The sequence below is a fragment of the Culex pipiens genome, unplaced genomic scaffold (assembly GCF_016801865.2).
Source record: "Culex pipiens pallens isolate TS unplaced genomic scaffold, TS_CPP_V2 Cpp_Un0019, whole genome shotgun sequence".
Classification (NCBI taxonomy): domain Eukaryota; kingdom Metazoa; phylum Arthropoda; class Insecta; order Diptera; family Culicidae; genus Culex; species Culex pipiens.
This window is the reverse complement of record NW_026292836.1, coordinates 6,467-25,378: the sequence shown is the minus strand read 5'-3', so window position 1 is coordinate 25,378 and position 18,912 is coordinate 6,467. Positions and strand designations below refer to the sequence as shown.

The following is an 18,912-nucleotide window of genomic DNA, read 5'->3' as shown; positions in this document are numbered from 1 at the left end:
CCCTGTCTAACTATTTTTGATAACTCAAAGTGCACGTGTTTCTGGGGATTTTAAACTTCATGCTTCCCCTCGAGTTGAGCCTGCGCAGTCTTTTTTTCTATTTTTTGTAGGTCAGTGTAATAGGACCATTAAAACAAACGCTAGATATTGTTACAACTTCAGAGTGAGTGTCGTTTTCCGCGTTTTTTTACATTGCACGTGAATGCACAGAGTTGTCGATACGCACAGACTTTTTCACACACGTTCGCCCAGACTGGCATCCCTGCAGGCGTCTGCGACGACGGTTGGTCGGTTTGAAGTTTGAGGTTACCGCGTGACATGATTTGCTCCATAAACGAAAAGGCCGCTCCAAGCAAGTCAGTTGTTCTGGGTGTGTGAGCGAGTGAGCAGCAAGTCGAGGAAAGAAAAATCAGCTCCTCACCTCGCGTACGATTGTTTTGTTTGATGGACGACGCGAAGAACTAGGAATCGAAAAAATCGGTCGTTGAAATTTTGCGGCATAAAAAGTGACTTCCGTTGCGTGAATCTGTGCTGAAAGTGTTGCTTAATGTGGTCCGCCGCGGCGTCGAGTGGAATTGCACGTAAGTAGCGGCGCTCCGGGGGGAGAAAATGGATTTTTCTCACAGCCGCCGCCGCCGCCGCGAGGAAGAGGGCCAAGAAAAAATGGCCAAATTGGAAGAGGAAAGCAAAGATGTCTGGCGGCAGTGGGAAGAAACGGTTTGCTCTTTTGTCGTGGCAATGGCGCTGGAGCTGGATTATGAAGGTTCGATGGATGAGCTCCGGTGTATCAGCATCCGTTGAGCGTATCGGAATTTTGGGCAGAGAGATAATGCATTTTGGAGTCGTTGGCAGAGTCGGTTAAAATTAGCCAATTCCGGGGTTATTTTTGGCCCTCTCGACGATTGCACACGAGATGCAGTGGCGGCTTAATCTTGATGGGCCGTGCCCCCAATTCGTCGTTGTCGTGTGGCACCTTCGGAATAGATTAACACACGCCCTGCCCTTCCTCCTTCCGGATGGATTTCCTGCACCCTCCCCAGGTGAAAGCGCATCAACTCCCGTTAGTCTCGACTTTTTTTTTTCGTGGCACTTTATCCACCTCTTCGGTCCGCCGACCTCGCCGGAGGAGCAGCACCTCTTGTGAACTGTAAAAGGTTGGGGGAAAATAAACGAAAGAAACTCTGCTTTTCTCTTGCCACTTCTGTGAGAAGTAAATCGTCCAATGTGTGCAGTTTAAAATGCAAAACTTTTTGCCCTCGAAACTTGTCTCAACTCTCGACAGCACAATTAAAGTGAAAGATTGTGTTCGTGGACGAGAAAATGAAAAGGTTTCCGCGACTAATGGTGATGTTTATTGAAAATATCGATTTTTCTCATCATCGTGCAGTGTTGTGTGGTGTGGTGCCTTTTTCCCTGTGACGACTTGTGGTTTTGTCCTATTAATCATAGATGAGTCCAATCTACGGAGTCGTTTATAATATGAAAATGGTTAAAAATATTCGTTCTAGGAGGTAATCCAATCCAGTTTGTTCAATTGGTGTCAGCAGGAACTGATACGAGGAGTATCGATTGAAAACATTTCCCTATGCATCAGGAAAAAAAATGTTTGTGGTTAGCCAAGCAGAAATTGTAGGTTTTTTTTTTCTCGCTACCCTCTCTCCGTTCCGTCGAACCAGATCGATGTAGGTAGACTGCGTAAGACTTTGACGACTATCGATAACATTTTATTATCCTTAACTATTGAAATTAATTAAAAAGCAAATTTGTATTTGGAAAAACTCGGGAATTCGACTGACAAACCGGGAAAATATTTTAAGTTTAGTTAAAATTCGACAAATTCCTCTTAAATGAATTCAATGTATACCTTTCTCTATTAGAATATTATTCTGGTTATTCTAAATGAAGAATTCGGGAGAATAATGTTTAAATTTGTGTAATAGACTCAAGCTTCTAGGCTTTGGATATTTTTTTTTCTGTTGAGTATTCCATGATATTTTTCTTGGGCGTTCTTTCTTTTTGCCTTTCTTACTAAAGAAAGGTATAGGTTTTACTTTAAGCCAGGACGTCATTTCCAGCTTCGTAAATATGTCGATTCAGCATGAATTTTAAACCGAAAAATCGCTAAAAAATCACACTGCATCGATTTTCGACGCTCTATCGATTCACCTTGATAGAACTCGTCTATCTCGAACCCTCGAATTTTGAGAAAATAAATTCCGTGGAGGTCGAGTGATGTTCGTATGTGGTAAAATTTTGCAAAATTTTGTGTCGCGCCGTTCTCAGCTCCCATAAATCCGATTTCGATTCTCCTAAATGCAGATGAAAGCTAGTGTGCTGAACCTGGGCGAGTTGCCGCGCAAATTTCGAAATATCCATCTGTTTTCGGATGCGGCCAGACTTTTCCAGAAAATACACAGTTTTCAAATGAAAATATGGTCCAATTTTTTCATTTTCATATCTTTTATTTATCTCAAAAATTGCATTTTTCGAGCTCTACAACCTCCCAAATTTTCATCCAGATTCATAATATGGTTCTGGAGTTAGAGCCGTTTGATTGACCTACCATAAGAAACAAAATCCCTAAAAAAAGGTAAAAGCCCACCTGGTCACCTTCGCCAACATTTTTCATTTCTGATTTTATTCGAAATTTCTTGCTACATACATAGTACAGACCATCAGTGAGCATCTGAAACAAATTTGACATCGATCGGCAATCCCGATCAATTTTTAGAACGATTTACTTTTTGCCTTTCTTACTAAAGAAAGGTATAGGTTTTACTTTAAGCCAGGACGTCATTTCCAGCTTCGTAAATATGTCGATTCAGCATGAATTTTAAACCGAAAAATCGCTAAAAAATCACACTGCATCGATTTTCGACGCTCTATCGATTCACCTTGATAGAACTCGTCTATCTCGAACCCTCGAATTTTGAGAAAATAAATTCCGTGGAGGTCGAGTGATGTTCGTATGTGGTAAAATTTTGCAAAATTTTGTGTCGCGCCGTTCTCAGCTCCCATAAATCCGATTTCGATTCTCCTAAATGCAGATGAAAGCTAGTGTGCTGAACCTGGGCGAGTTGCCGCGCAAATTTCGAAATATCCATCTGTTTTCGGATGCGGCCAGACTTTTCCAGAAAATACACAGTTTTCAAATGAAAATATGGTCCAATTTTTTCATTTTCATATCTTTTATTTATCTCAAAAATTGCATTTTTCGAGCTCTACAACCTCCCAAATTTTCATCCAGATTCATAATATGGTTCTGGAGTTAGAGCCGTTTGATTGACCTACCATAAGAAACAAAATCCCTAAAAAAAGGTAAAAGCCCACCTGGTCACCTTTGCCAACATTTTTCATTTCTGATTTTATTCGAAATTTCTTGCTACATACATAGTACAGACCATCAGTGAGCATCTGAAACAAATTTGACATCGATCGGCAATCCCGATCAATTTTTAGAACGATTTACTTTTTGCCTTTCTTACTAAAGAAAGGTATAGGTTTTACTTTAAGCCAGGACGTCATTTCCAGCTTCGTAAATATGTCGATTCAGCATGAATTTTAAACCGAAAAATCGCTAAAAAATCACACTGCATCGATTTTCGACGCTCTATCGATTCACCTTGATAGAACTCGTCTATCTCGAACCCTCGAATTTTGAGAAAATAAATTCCGTGGAGGTCGAGTGATGTTCGTATGTGGTAAAATTTTGCAAAATTTTGTGTCGCGCCGTTCTCAGCTCCCATAAATCCGATTTCGATTCTCCTAAATGCAGATGAAAGCTAGTGTGCTGAACCTGGGCGAGTTGCCGCGCAAATTTCGAAATATCCATCTGTTTTCGGATGCGGCCAGACTTTTCCAGAAAATACACAGTTTTCAAATGAAAATATGGTCCAATTTTTTCATTTTCATATCTTTTATTTATCTCAAAAATTGCATTTTTCGAGCTCTACAACCTCCCAAATTTTCATCCAGATTCATAATATGGTTCTGGAGTTAGAGCCGTTTGATTGACCTACCATAAGAAACAAAATCCCTAAAAAAAGGTAAAAGCCCACCTGGTCACCTTCGCCAACATTTTTCATTTCTGATTTTATTCGAAATTTCTTGCTACATACATAGTACAGACCATCAGTGAGCATCTGAAACAAATTTGACATCGATCGGCAATCCCGATCAATTTTTAGAACGATTTACTTTTTGCCTTTCTTACTAAAGAAAGGTATAGGTTTTACTTTAAGCCAGGACGTCATTTCCAGCTTCGTAAATATGTCGATTCAGCATGAATTTTAAACCGAAAAATCGCTAAAAAATCACACTGCATCGATTTTCGACGCTCTATCGATTCACCTTGATAGAACTCGTCTATCTCGAACCCTCGAATTTTGAGAAAATAAATTCCGTGGAGGTCGAGTGATGTTCGTATGTGGTAAAATTTTGCAAAATTTTGTGTCGCGCCGTTCTCAGCTCCCATAAATCCGATTTCGATTCTCCTAAATGCAGATGAAAGCTAGTGTGCTGAACCTGGGCGAGTTGCCGCGCAAATTTCGAAATATCCATCTGTTTTCGGATGCGGCCAGACTTTTCCAGAAAATACACAGTTTTCAAATGAAAATATGGTCCAATTTTTTCATTTTCATATCTTTTATTTATCTCAAAAATTGCATTTTTCGAGCTCTACAACCTCCCAAATTTTCATCCAGATTCATAATATGGTTCTGGAGTTAGAGCCGTTTGATTGACCTACCATAAGAAACAAAATCCCTAAAAAAAGGTAAAAGCCCACCTGGTCACCTTCGCCAACATTTTTCATTTCTGATTTTATTCGAAATTTCTTGCTACATACATAGTACAGACCATCAGTGAGCATCTGAAACAAATTTGACATCGATCGGCAATCCCGATCAATTTTTAGAACGATTTACTTTTTGCCTTTCTTACTAAAGAAAGGTATAGGTTTTACTTTAAGCCAGGACGTCATTTCCAGCTTCGTAAATATGTCGATTCAGCATGAATTTTAAACCGAAAAATCGCTAAAAAATCACACTGCATCGATTTTCGACGCTCTATCGATTCACCTTGATAGAACTCGTCTATCTCGAACCCTCGAATTTTGAGAAAATAAATTCCGTGGAGGTCGAGTGATGTTCGTATGTGGTAAAATTTTGCAAAATTTTGTGTCGCGCCGTTCTCAGCTCCCATAAATCCGATTTCGATTCTCCTAAATGCAGATGAAAGCTAGTGTGCTGAACCTGGGCGAGTTGCCGCGCAAATTTCGAAATATCCATCTGTTTTCGGATGCGGCCAGACTTTTCCAGAAAATACACAGTTTTCAAATGAAAATATGGTCCAATTTTTTCATTTTCATATCTTTTATTTATCTCAAAAATTGCATTTTTCGAGCTCTACAACCTCCCAAATTTTCATCCAGATTCATAATATGGTTCTGGAGTTAGAGCCGTTTGATTGACCTACCATAAGAAACAAAATCCCTAAAAAAAGGTAAAAGCCCACCTGGTCACCTTTGCCAACATTTTTCATTTCTGATTTTATTCGAAATTTCTTGCTACATACATAGTACAGACCATCAGTGAGCATCTGAAACAAATTTGACATCGATCGGCAATCCCGATCAATTTTTAGAACGATTTACTTTTTGCCTTTCTTACTAAAGAAAGGTATAGGTTTTACTTTAAGCCAGGACGTCATTTCCAGCTTCGTAAATATGTCGATTCAGCATGAATTTTAAACCGAAAAATCGCTAAAAAATCACACTGCATCGATTTTCGACGCTCTATCGATTCACCTTGATAGAACTCGTCTATCTCGAACCCTCGAATTTTGAGAAAATAAATTCCGTGGAGGTCGAGTGATGTTCGTATGTGGTAAAATTTTGCAAAATTTTGTGTCGCGCCGTTCTCAGCTCCCATAAATCCGATTTCGATTCTCCTAAATGCAGATGAAAGCTAGTGTGCTGAACCTGGGCGAGTTGCCGCGCAAATTTCGAAATATCCATCTGTTTTCGGATGCGGCCAGACTTTTCCAGAAAATACACAGTTTTCAAATGAAAATATGGTCCAATTTTTTCATTTTCATATCTTTTATTTATCTCAAAAATTGCATTTTTCGAGCTCTACAACCTCCCAAATTTTCATCCAGATTCATAATATGGTTCTGGAGTTAGAGCCGTTTGATTGACCTACCATAAGAAACAAAATCCCTAAAAAAAGGTAAAAGCCCACCTGGTCACCTTTGCCAACATTTTTCATTTCTGATTTTATTCGAAATTTCTTGCTACATACATAGTACAGACCATCAGTGAGCATCTGAAACAAATTTGACATCGATCGGCAATCCCGATCAATTTTTAGAACGATTTACTTTTTGCCTTTCTTACTAAAGAAAGGTATAGGTTTTACTTTAAGCCAGGACGTCATTTCCAGCTTCGTAAATATGTCGATTCAGCATGAATTTTAAACCGAAAAATCGCTAAAAAATCACACTGCATCGATTTTCGACGCTCTATCGATTCACCTTGATAGAACTCGTCTATCTCGAACCCTCGAATTTTGAGAAAATAAATTCCGTGGAGGTCGAGTGATGTTCGTATGTGGTAAAATTTTGCAAAATTTTGTGTCGCGCCGTTCTCAGCTCCCATAAATCCGATTTCGATTCTCCTAAATGCAGATGAAAGCTAGTGTGCTGAACCTGGGCGAGTTGCCGCGCAAATTTCGAAATATCCATCTGTTTTCGGATGCGGCCAGACTTTTCCAGAAAATACACAGTTTTCAAATGAAAATATGGTCCAATTTTTTCATTTTCATATCTTTTATTTATCTCAAAAATTGCATTTTTCGAGCTCTACAACCTCCCAAATTTTCATCCAGATTCATAATATGGTTCTGGAGTTAGAGCCGTTTGATTGACCTACCATAAGAAACAAAATCCCTAAAAAAAGGTAAAAGCCCACCTGGTCACCTTTGCCAACATTTTTCATTTCTGATTTTATTCGAAATTTCTTGCTACATACATAGTACAGACCATCAGTGAGCATCTGAAACAAATTTGACATCGATCGGCAATCCCGATCAATTTTTAGAACGATTTACTTTTTGCCTTTCTTACTAAAGAAAGGTATAGGTTTTACTTTAAGCCAGGACGTCATTTCCAGCTTCGTAAATATGTCGATTCAGCATGAATTTTAAACCGAAAAGTCGACCAAGTCGACAAGTTGTCAAGTTGAGCTTCGAATACTGGCGCGAGAATGCTGGCGCATATGTTTCGGCTCGACTTATACTCGTTCGTAGTAGCTTGTATACCGATGTTTCCTTCAACATGTAAGATATCGTAGCTTTTCGGTTTCTTTTGCTCTGTCCGTTTTTGCATAACTGTCCAATGTTAATGCAAAAACTTTTTTGACATAGGACATTCATCCGGGTACAATCAATTTGTTTCCCGTGTGCTCCTAAAATCGCCTTTAAGTAGGCTTCATTTGTCGTGTCGTTTTATATAAAAGAGTTCATTGGATTCCAATAGGAGCTTTCGAAGCTTCTAAGCTTTATATCGTTTTCAAAGTTTTCAATGCTCGCGACGCCAATGGCCTAAGGTATTGCGATTGAGTGTGTAGTGGTGCGGTTGTAAAAATATCTATCTCTGACTCTCTCACTTTCGTAGACGCTGAATGGCAAGCTTCCCACTGTGCGGTTAACTCGGTTTTGCTTTGCGCCTGCTTTGTTCGGTTTTTGGGCTCGTACCAAAACTAGAAAACCAAAACCGCGGTGTGTGTCGTCACTTGCGCATTGGAAGCTAAGAATGTGTACGATTAAAAATATTCGATAGGTAAAAATTGTGTTTTCAATTTCTTTTAGAAAACACATCATTAATAATACCTTGCTTTCATCATAAGATTTTTTGTATCAAGTCGATGTTGTGAATTGAGAGAAGTTATATTCTTTAGTAAGAAAGGCTCTATCTCACCCCTGGTGGGATTAAATCGGGTTTTTAAATAAAATAAATAGAGTTATCTACGTGCGCATGTATTGCGTGTACGTACACGAAAAAAAGTGAGGTTAAATTTTGTACGTATGCGCAATACATGCGCACGTAGATATCTCTATTGTTCAAGGCCATGCTGTAGGCTTGGCGCTATGGCAAGATTCATACTCAATACAAGGTGTCTGAATCTCCAAACCTCTTTTTCCAACCTAAGCTCCCATCCTCCACGGGATTTTAACTAACGACCTTTGACAGTGAGTTGGTTAAGCCTGGGCCAATAAGTTTTGAATTTCATAAGCACAATAAACAATCGACTAAATTCATCTGTTTCATTTTATTATGTATTTCAATATCAGAATGAAGAAGACAACTTGGAAGTTGTTGTCTTCTCATTCTAAAATTGTCAAACTTACGGATTTAACCCTTCAACAATATGATTGTAAATATAGTCAGAATCTGCTTAATTTCAATTTTGTAGACAGTACTTTAGGGGACGAATAAAACATTACACCGATAGTTCCCAATTTTGAAGATACCAAAATTTGCGTACCAAGAATTGTGGTGCAAAAAGCTCTGCTTGATGTGCGCCGTTAAAAAAGATAATATAGTCCAGACTCGATCATATTTCGGATAATCGAAACTTTGGATAATCGAGTCTGGACTGTATACAATTTTTACTGTAACACATTTGGTGGAACTTCAAATATCTGTTTTTAGTAGTATTTTATAAAATGATGTTTGGCTTTCTCATTCAAACTAATTATAAGGGACAAATTGCTATGAAATTTTGTGTTTGTGTTTCTAAATCAGATTTGAGTAGTTTTGTATAATTTTAAAATGTCGGAAATATTTAGTATTTAAGATATTTTCATAAAGTTTTTAAGAATCTTTTAACAGATAAATGCCTATCGAATTGTGTTTAAATTCATTTAAAGCATTTGAAAAAATATCTGTATATCTTTATTTAAAAATTGTAATTTCAATTTTAAATGAAAGTTTCAGATATTTCAAAATAACAATATTTTTTGAGTTCTACTTCGTCCGTGGTTCTACTGCAAAATAGTCAGTTCAATACAAACAGTCACCTTTATGTGAATGCTACATCAACACATTCAATTCAATTGTTGTTTATTAGAATTTAACTGTTCTGCTCCAGGATGTTACATTTGCAATTCAGAGATTTGGAGAACCTTTCAACTGAGATCAATTCATAAGCCTTTGCAGGGAGGATACATATTTCTACGTTTAGATTTTGCTAACTGGGTGTTCTTTTAGGGAAAATTTGGCTTAAAAACTAATATCACAGTTATTGGCGGAGGAGTGCTTCGATGAGCGGATTCGTTGACATCCCACACGAAGTCTTGAAGGTTCTCGTTGCCCTTTCGATGCTTGCGTCGACGCCGGCCAGCTTGTGTAGATCGTCGGTCGGGTACCACGGGTCCAGGTTGTGCACCATCTTGATCAGCTTATTCTGCTTCACCTGGAGTCGCTTACGGTGCGATTTGGCGCAGTTGCCCCAGACCGCAGCAGCGTAGGTCAGCATTGGACGGATGATGCACTTGACCACCAGCGACTTGTTCTTGATGCTCAGCTTCGACCGCCGATTCAGCAGGGAGTAGAGCGCTTTGGTGGACCGATCCACCTTCCCGATGATGTAGTTCACGTGCTTGTCGTACTTTAGCTTCTTGTCATGCACCACTCCCAGGTACGTGACTTCGTCGTCCCACGTTGCAGGTTGGCCGTTGACGCTGATCGATCTGCGGGGAAGGTGCCGAGCAGCACGCCTCCTGGTGAAGAAGATGGACTGGGTTTTCCCAGCGTTCAGCTTGATGCGCCACTTCCGCTGAAACTCCTCGAGGTTGTTCTGTGCCGCTTGTAGGTGGGTGACGACGATCTTCGGGTCCTTGTCCGATGCCAAGTATGCAGTGTCATCCGCAAAGAATGCGTACGACACTCCATCGATCATCGGCACGTCGGAGGTAAGGATGTTGTAGAGAGTCGGGCTCAGCACTGATCCTTGGGGCACACCGAAGGGGATGTTGTGGACGGAGGAACGCTCGCCATTCACCGTCACCGTAAACGACCGATTTGTCAGGAACGACTCGACGATCTTGACCAGGAACGGCTGGAGGTTCGAGCGGAAGAGCTTGTAGACCACGGCATCCTGCCACACGGAGTCGTAGGCCTTTTCGACGTCGAGAAGGATCATGCCGGTCGACTTCCCCGCCAGGAAACCGCGCTTCACCATCTCCGAGATACGGGCGAGTTGGTGCACCGTTGAGTGCCCCGGCTTGAAGCCGAACTGCTCGTGTGGGATGAGTTGCTCCGTCTCCAGGTGACGGTTTATCCGGGCGAGGATCACCCGTTCCAGGAGTTTGCTCAGGCTGCTCAAAAAGCTGATCGGGCGGTAGTTACCTGGATTGGTTATGTCCTTGTTCGCCTTTGGGATGGCGATCACGTTCGCGTGTTTCCAGCCGGCCGGAAAGTAGCCCAAGGCCAGGCAAGCGTTGAAGCCCCCCCTCCCCCTCCCTTAAACATTTAAACAACATAACTATAAAATAAATTCCAATTCTTTTAAATGAGTAACTGTTGTTGGGTTATGTTGAGCATCTGTGCCAATGTTATAATGATAAATCCATTGCTTTTATATTGAAGCCTAATGCTGAGTTAAGACATTCACAGATCGCTAATTACTTTGCAGTACCGTAAACTGGGGTGACTTTGATAGCCCGGGTGACATTGATAGAAATTTGATTTGGCCATTAATTTTGTTAGATCCAATGTAGCAGTCACATTTATGCATATAAATTCGATAATAAGCTATCCTTTAATACTTACATACTCAAAATTCTCAAAAATGTTTAGATATTAATTTGACGGGCATTTGAAAAACCTATCAAAGTCACCCCGGGCTATCAAAGTCACGCCAGTTTACGGTATCAAGTTTTACATTTGACTCTTTGACAATGTTGTAAAGCATAAAATTTCATATAATAATTTTTCTTTTGGGTACATTTGAATGTAACCAGCGCTATCGGCAGACATAATCGTATACAAATTAGTTTCGCCATTTATTTTATTTTGTATATTTTCCTTGCATGCTCTGTAAAGTGTAAACTGTTACACTCTGGTATCATTTACCGAATTCACCAAATTTGCTCATATTTGGGTCAGAAGCTTGAAGTACCCCACACAGTAATTAAAATGAATGTAATATTACATTTGTGAATGGTGACAGACTTTGTGTCGAAAAATTTGTAATTTTATATCAAGAAGTGGAGACATTTTCATCCCTGGGCTTTGTCATAATGAGTGTCATAGGTTTGATGCTTGTTTGGCAAAGAGTATGATTTGATTCGATGTGGAATTAAAATCGAAGTGTTCAGTATATTGCTGAAGCTTCCATTTTTACACATGGACACCACTTCATGCTGCGAGAACCCACTTTGGCGTAGTCTCAGGGCTTAATCGATGGCCGGTAAGCTGTCATCGAGACAAGGAGGTTCTCTGATAGTGGAAATATCACATTTGTACAATGAACCGCTACATATGTGATTTTTCCCTATCTTAATGTGGGTGTCAGGTTAGGATGCGGGTTTAAAAAAATAGTGTTTGTAGAATTTAGGATTTTAACTATAAATATATACTTTTTATACTTTGCCTTTAGTTATTTAGGGACAAAATTAGTAACAGTGAATTAAGTAATTCTATTAGAATCGGTGATTTTCATTCAAGTACCATTAAAACCATTCTGATTTGTCAAAATTTCCATAGAGTCTCGATCAATCAATAGTGAAATGATATCGGACTAAATTCGTTGATCTGTTGAACTAACGGTTGTCGGATTATGATTGTATCGACCATTGTTGCGAATCGAGGATCTACTGGAATATTCTGACGAACAAATGGTCATCTCTAATTCAATTCACGACGTAAAATATCAACTGTTTTTTTTTTTTTTTTTTTTTTTTTTTTTTTTTTTTTTTTAAGAAGCCAGACAGGTTTTAAAAGAAACGTTTTTTTTTGTTAATAATTAAAATGTCGGGGATTTGAGATAAGAGTAGCTTTCGGATAGGTTGCTTTAAATCAATTTCAATTCAAGTTAGGAAGTTATCCGCAAATGAAAATTTGGACTTATATGAATAATTGAACATTTTGGACTTATGAATAACACACAACTGTGCATTTATTCTAGAGTCAGATCCATACAGCGTCAGTGTTTATTTGGTCGAAGTGTACTAATTCATTGGCAGATCTGATTCTAGTTGTAATGTACGACAAGACTACTGACGGACGTGACAGGACGAGGGCCCAGTTTAGAGGTTTCGACATCAACGATGTGCGGCTGGATCACCCTCCCAAAAAAAAAAAAAAAAGAAGTGGAGACATTTTCATCAGTTTCTGCTGAATTTCACATTTTTAACACATTATTTTAGGTAAAATTATTCAAAAAGAGGCAATATTCAACCAAAAAAAAAAATTCAACCTTTCAAAATTCATTTTTTTTTCTTTACTTTCCCTTCACCTTGTAACGCAAGGTTTTTAAAAATGTCTCATATTCTGGGACCTTCGTAAATTCATAAATTTTCATTTAATTGGATTTATTTTTAGTTGTACAAGTATGGAGGTCGTGAGTTCGATCCTCGTACCGTGATGATGTAGTTTTTTTTTTACTCGGAGAGGTCTTCAGTTTTTGTCGTTACACAGTCCAAATACGGAAAAAGACCGAACAACCTTTCTTCCCTAAAGTAACGTGGTAAAAGTACTAAACTCAAACTTAATCACCTTATCATGGCCAACTGTCGTAGAAAAGACGTGAAAATTAGAGTAGGTCCCTAGTGGAAATGGTTTAATTTATTCAAATGATTTTTAGTCTAGAATAAAAAATAAAAGCAAATAAAAAGGAAGGAAAAACAGGGCCAAGGTCATCCGCCGCCTACTGTGTGGGTGAGGGGGTGTTCAACAGCTCCTACTATCGGACACATTTTTAAGGGATATTATTTCTGAATCAGCTTTGAGCTTTGAGTATGTCGTTTCGCTCGTATGATTTATTGATTAATTACTGGGGAGAAAGAAGAACCTCCTCAAGATGGAATCTGAAAATAGCTGCTGGGTCGCGTTATGTTTGAAGGTCCACGCGAAGATTAAGCGCAGAGGTGTGAGTTTCATGTTTTCATCACCATATTTCCTCCTCACATTCACTTTCTCCTCTGTTGTTGTTGCTTTTCGCGACGATGTAGGCCCGGCTCCAAGCTGCAGACCTTTTGCGGAATTTGCCAAATTTGGAGAGCCTTCCTTGACACTGAGTTGAGTTGAGTTGAGTTCGTTTCATACATAGGTACATGCAAGTGAGAGGACCTTGGCCACGCTGCTTCCCGATTTGCATCATTGTGAATGCGTCACGCCGTTGTGCGTGCAAAACAGCAAAAGCTGACTAAGTTTGTTCTGTTTCTTTCTCTCATTGCAGCTTGATTCTGTTTGTTGTTGTTCTGTGAGCGCGGATCGTCGTCAGGATGGAGGAGGACACGGAGTACAAAAAGTTGCCCATCGACGAGCGGTGCGTGCACAAGGTGTGGAAGGCCCGCGTGGATGGCTACGAGGAAGCGGCCAAGCTGTTCCGGACGATTGACGATGAAAAGTCTCCGGAATGGAACAAATATCTCGGCTTGATCAAGAAGTTTGTGACCGACAGCAATGCGGTGGCGCAGGAGAAGGGCCTGGAGGCGGCGCTGGTGTTTGTGGAAAACAGTGGCAATGCGGGCAAGACCGTGGGCGAAGTCATGGGCGGAATCATCACCAAGTGTATCGGCGCTCCGAAGGCCAAAACCAAGGACCTGGCGGTGCAGATTACGTTGATGTACGTTGAGATTGAACGGCATGAAGTTGTGCTGGAAGAGCTGCTCAAGGGCACGGACCAGAAGAACCCGAAAATTGTGGCGGCTTGTGTGGCCGCGGTGACACAGGCGCTGCGTGAGTTTGGCAGTAAAGTGATGAGCATCAAGCCGATCGTCAAAAAGCTTCCCGCCCTGCTGAGCGATCGTGACAAAGCGGTTCGTGATGAAGCCAAAACGCTCACCATCGAGATCTACCGCTGGATTGGGGCGGCGTTCAAGTCGCAGATTGCCTCGCTGCCGGCCGTTTTGCTGGCCGAGCTGGAAGCGGAGTTTGAAAAGGTCAGCGGAGAGAAGGCCGTTCCGACGCGGTATCTCCGGTCACAGCAGGAGAAACAGATGCTGGCCGCGGTTGCCATCAGCAGTGGTGAGGTGGACGATGGCGCCGATGCCGATGAGGTCGATGAGGCCGAAGAGATCGACCCGATGGACCTGATCGATCCGGTCGACATCTTGTCCAAGCTGCCGAAGGACTTTTATGAAAAGTTGGAGGCGAAAAAGTGGCAGGAGCGGAAGGAATCGCTCGAGGCGTTGGAAACGTTGCTGCAGAATCCAAAGCTGCAGCCGGGCGACTACGGCGATGTGGTTCGCGCTCTCAAGAAGGTCATCACCAAGGACTCAAACGTGGTGCTGGTCGCGCTCGGTGGCAAGTGTTTGGCCATGCTGGCCAAGGGGCTGGGAAAGAAGTTTAACACGTACGCCGGGGTGAGTCATCAACTGCATATTCAATGTACTTCAATTCTTAATTTTTTCTCTCTCTCTCTCTTCTCCCCCCGAATAGGCCTGCGTTCCGGCCGTGCTTGAAAAGTTCAAGGAAAAGAAGACGAACGTCGTGACGGCGCTGCGCGATGCGATCGACGCCATGTATCCGGCCACGACGCTCGAATCCATCCAGGAGGACATCCTGGAGGCGTTGGCCAACAAGAATCCCAGCGTAAAGATGGAAACTGCATCATTCCTGGCGCGAGCCTTCTCCAAGACGGTGCCGACCATACTCAACAAGAAGCTGCTGAAGGCGTTCGTGACGGCACTGATCAAAACGCTGAACGAGTCCGATCCGGCCGTTCGAGATGCGTCCGCCGAGGCGCTCGGAACGCTGATGAAGCTGGTCGGCGAGAAGGCCATCGGTCCGTACATTGCGGAGGTGGACGCCCTCAAGCAGGCCAAGATCAAGGAGTGTTGCGATAAGGCCGTAATAACGGTGAAGATTCCCGGCCCAAAAAAGGAGCGACCTGCTACGGCTCCTCCCAAGACGAACGCCGGACCGGCTACCGGTGCGGTCAAGAAGGGTGGATCGACGGAGCCCAAACCGGTGGCGAGACCGGCCACGGCTGGAGTGAAGAAACCAGCAGCCACGAAGAAAGCTGCAGCCGGTGGTGGAGGATCGGGCGTTGCCAAGTCCGCAAGCGCTTCCAAAGTCCTCCCAACAGAACGAGACATGTCGCAGGAAGAGATCGACGACCGGGCCGCGGAGATTCTGCCCGCGGACGTAACTCAAGGCCTTGGAGATTCCAACTGGAAGACGCGACTGGCAGCGGTCGAATCCCTCACCGGAGTTATTGCCGACTTAGACCCGAAAGGTGGCCACTCCCAGGTGGTTCTGCGGACACTCGCCAAGAAGCCCGGCCTCAAGGACACCAACTTCCAAGTGCTCAAGGGGAAGCTCGAGAACGTCCGAGCGGCGGTCGAAAGGCTTGGCATCACCGCAACGACGGCCGATTACATCATGAACGACATCACGGAGAAGCTGGGTGACGCCAAGAACAGCGGGCCGGCCGGACTGGCCCTGACGGCGATTGCCGAAGCCATCAAGCTGGAATATGCCGTGGCGAAGGTGATGGAATTTGCGTTCGAGCAAAAGTCGCCAAAAGTGCAACAGGAAGCGCTAACCTGGGTCAACAATGCCATCAAAGAGTTTGGCTTCCAGGTCAACCCAAAGCTACTGCTCGAAGACTCCAAGAAGGCGGTGCAGAGCATAAATCCGGCCGTGCGAGCCGCCGGCATTACCTTGCTCGGAACGATGTACCTCTTCATGGGCAACACGCTGGCGATGTTCTTCGAGAACGAGAAGCCGGCGCTGAAGCAGCAAATTCAGACCGAGTTTGACAAGTGCGCCGGCCAGCGACCACCGGCCCCGACCCGGGGACTGTCCAAGTGCGCGAGCAAGGCCTCGGTGGACGACCTCGACGAGTGAGTTAGAGTTTTTTTTTTATGTTTCACTGTAAGCTTAGACTAATTGGTTTCTTTTATTGTTCTTCCAGTGATGGCGAGGTCGAAGAACAGCCGGCGATCAACATGAACGATCTGTTCCCACGCGTGGACATTTCGTCGCAGATTACGGAGGCACTGTTGGCGGAAATTTCCGACAAAAACTGGAAGACCCGCAACGAGGGGCTTGAAAAGTTGAGGGCGATCATCGCCGAGGCGAAACTGATCAAGTCCAACCTGGGAGATTTGCCACAGGTATTAGCCCAGCGGTTGGTCGACAGCAATGCCAAGATTGCCCAGACTTCGGTGGAGCTTTGCCAGCAGATTGCGGTCGCGATGGGACCTCCGAGCAAGCAGTACGTCCGTGTTTGGTTTCCGGGCATTGTGAAGGGTCTTGGCGATAGCAAGGCCTTCATCCGGAGTGCGTGCATTACTTGTATCAACATCATGGGCGACCAGGCTGGCTATAAGGAGTTTTTCGAGAGTGAAATGATTGCCGATGCGCTGAAGACGGGCAGTCCGGCACTCAAAACCGAAGTGTGGGGCTGGTTGGCGGAAAAATTGCCCGGACTGCCGACCAAGAGCATCCAGAAGGACGAGTTGCACTCGTTGCTGCCTCATTTGTACGCCAACATCTGCGATCGGAATGCGGACGTGCGCAAGAATGCCAATGAAGCCGTGCTGGGAATCATGATCCACTTGGGCTACGAAGGCATGGTTAAAGCGCTCGACAAGCAGAAGCCCACCTCGAAGAAGGACATTCAGGCGGCGCTGGACAAGGCACGGCCAAACTTACCGGTCAAGCCACTTCCGAAGAATAAACAGCAAGCGCCGATCGTCGAGGAGCCGACAAAGGTGGTCCGCCCAGGAACGGCCAAGGTGCAGAAGGCAGCCGCGGGAGGAGCAGCCAAGGCAAATCCAGCTCCCACTTCCCGCAAGAAAGAGGAAGAGGTCGACACTTCACCGTTGCTGGCAATCAACAACATGAAGAGCCAACGCTTGCTGGACGAGCAAAAGCTAAAGGTTCTCAAGTGGACTTTCACAACTCCGCGGGAAGAGTTCACCGACCTGCTGAAGGAGCAAATGACATCGGCAAACGTCAACAAAGGCCTCATTGCGAACATGTTCCACGACGACTTTCGCTATCATCTCAAGGTGATCGATGCCCTAATCGAGGATTTGCCCAAAAACGACAAAGGTTTGATCTGCAATCTGGACCTGATCATGAAGTGGCTCTCGCTACGTTTCTACGACACCAATCCGTCGGTACTGCTCAAGGGACTGGACTACCTCAACCTGGTCTTCCAGATGCTCATCGAGAGTCAGTACGTGCTGGCGGAGAACGAGGGCAGTTCTTTCGTGCCGCATCTCCTCACCAAGATCGGTGACCCGAAAGACGTCGTCCGCAACGGAGTTCGTTCGCTGCTGCGTCAAATCTGCCTGGTTTATCCCTTCGCGAAGGTGTTTGTCTTCATCATGGATGCGCTCAAGTCGAAGAACGCTCGCCAACGGGCCGAATGCTTGGACGAACTGGGCTATCTGATCGAAACGTACGGCCTAACGGTGTGTCAACCCACGCAACAGGTGATCAATACTATTCGGCTACTCCTCACACGCCACCGATTCTAATTATAGCGCGTTCATCTCGTTTCAGGCGGCGCTCAAGGAAATTGCAAAACACATCTCCGATCGAGACAACTCGGTTCGCAACGCCGCGTTGAACACGGTCGTGCAAGCTTACTTCCTCGCCGGCGAAAAGGTCTACAAGCTGATTGGTCAACTGTCCGAAAAGGATCTATCCATGCTGGACGAGCGCATCAAGCGGTCCAAGAAGACGGCTGCCGTGAAGAAACCTGCCACCATCGAAATCGTCAAGGTACCGTCCTCGGTGGAAGTGCACGCGCCCGACAGCGATCCCGTCGTCGTGGAGGAGGAAGATATTGTCGTCCCTCCCATGGAGCAGCCGGAAGAGGCCATCCCCGTCGTACGGTGAGTTTTTCGTTTTTTTCTTTTTGCGAGAGTGTTTTAAAAGTGAAGTGCACCGCGAGGCTTTTTATTAACTTTTCACCATTTGCCATTTTTTCATTGACCAACACAAAAGTAAACGTAGATCGGTTGTGTTTAACGATACCATCAGATTCAATGATAGCACTTCGGGGCGGTTTAACGACGAGGTTGATGAAACGGGTCAAAACGCACACAAAAGACTGCGCGAAGAGCCGATCCTCAACAGTCCGGTTCCAACCAAGAAGTTAGTACTGTTGCTCCGAGGAAGCCATCCCTGGAGCTTTCAGGTTTAAAACTGTTTCAGGGCGGGACAGGGCCAATTATGTTTTTTGTTTCTCTCTTGTGTTTGTGTTTTGCTATTGGTTTGTTATATTTGTGTGTTTTGAAATTGTTTTATTTTTGTACACAATTAAGACAAAACTTGACTTTGCTGCCGAAATCATCTTTCTCACATTTATAATATGGGATCATCCATAAACCACGTGGACACTTTTTTTTGGAAAAAAATCCTTTTCGAAATTGTTTTTTTTTCACATATTTTCCAATATCAAAATTTGATACAGTAGTTGTTCGATAACTGGGCGTTGTTTAACTGAGCTGTTTTTTAACTTGGCGCTCGATAACTGTGCCGTAGCCCAGTTAAAAAGCAGACCAAGCCCAGTTAAAAAGCAGAACAACCCAGTTAAAAAGCAAAAAACCAATACAAACATAAATGACCGAGGGGTTAATGGATGCCAAAAGCCTGTTCCCCTCGTTATTTTTCGTTTAGCCCAGTTAGCGAGCAACATTCGGTGACTGGGCTACGTTCTCA

At 43.4% G+C, this 18,912-nt stretch overlaps 1 protein-coding gene across 2 annotated transcripts; it reads left to right on the top strand.

Moving 5' to 3' along the window:
* The first annotated feature begins 348 nt into the window (after positions 1 to 348).
* LOC120429724 (protein mini spindles-like) lies at positions 349 to 18,528 on the top strand. 2 transcript variants are annotated; one of them, XM_052711428.1, is made up of 6 exons: positions 349 to 581; positions 13,463 to 14,591; positions 14,668 to 16,076; positions 16,148 to 17,678; positions 17,749 to 18,083; positions 18,232 to 18,528. In XM_052711428.1, exons 2-6 carry the CDS (start codon positions 13,509 to 13,511, stop codon positions 18,392 to 18,394), a joined length of 4,521 nt encoding a protein of 1,506 aa, XP_052567388.1. In that variant the 5' UTR covers positions 349 to 581; positions 13,463 to 13,508; the 3' UTR covers positions 18,395 to 18,528. The 2 variants fall into 2 exon arrangements, with proteins under 2 accessions (XP_052567388.1, XP_039450704.1); XM_039594770.2 differs by having other exon boundaries at positions 18,196 to 18,527.
* Positions 18,529 to 18,912: the final 384 nt, after the last annotated feature.

Excerpts from the sequence above, each read along its gene's own strand:
- LOC120429724 (XM_039594770.2), top strand. The coding sequence starts at position 13,509 with ATGGAGGAGGACACGGAGTACAAAAAGTTGCCCATCGACGAGCGGTGC. Across the intron at positions 14,592-14,667 it reads AGTTTAACACGTACGCCGGG|GCCTGCGTTCCGGCCGTGCT; the intron begins GTGAGTCATCAA and ends CCCCCCGAATAG. Across the intron at positions 18,084-18,195 it reads GAGGCCATCCCCGTCGTACG|TAAACGTAGATCGGTTGTGT; the intron begins GTGAGTTTTTCG and ends CCAACACAAAAG.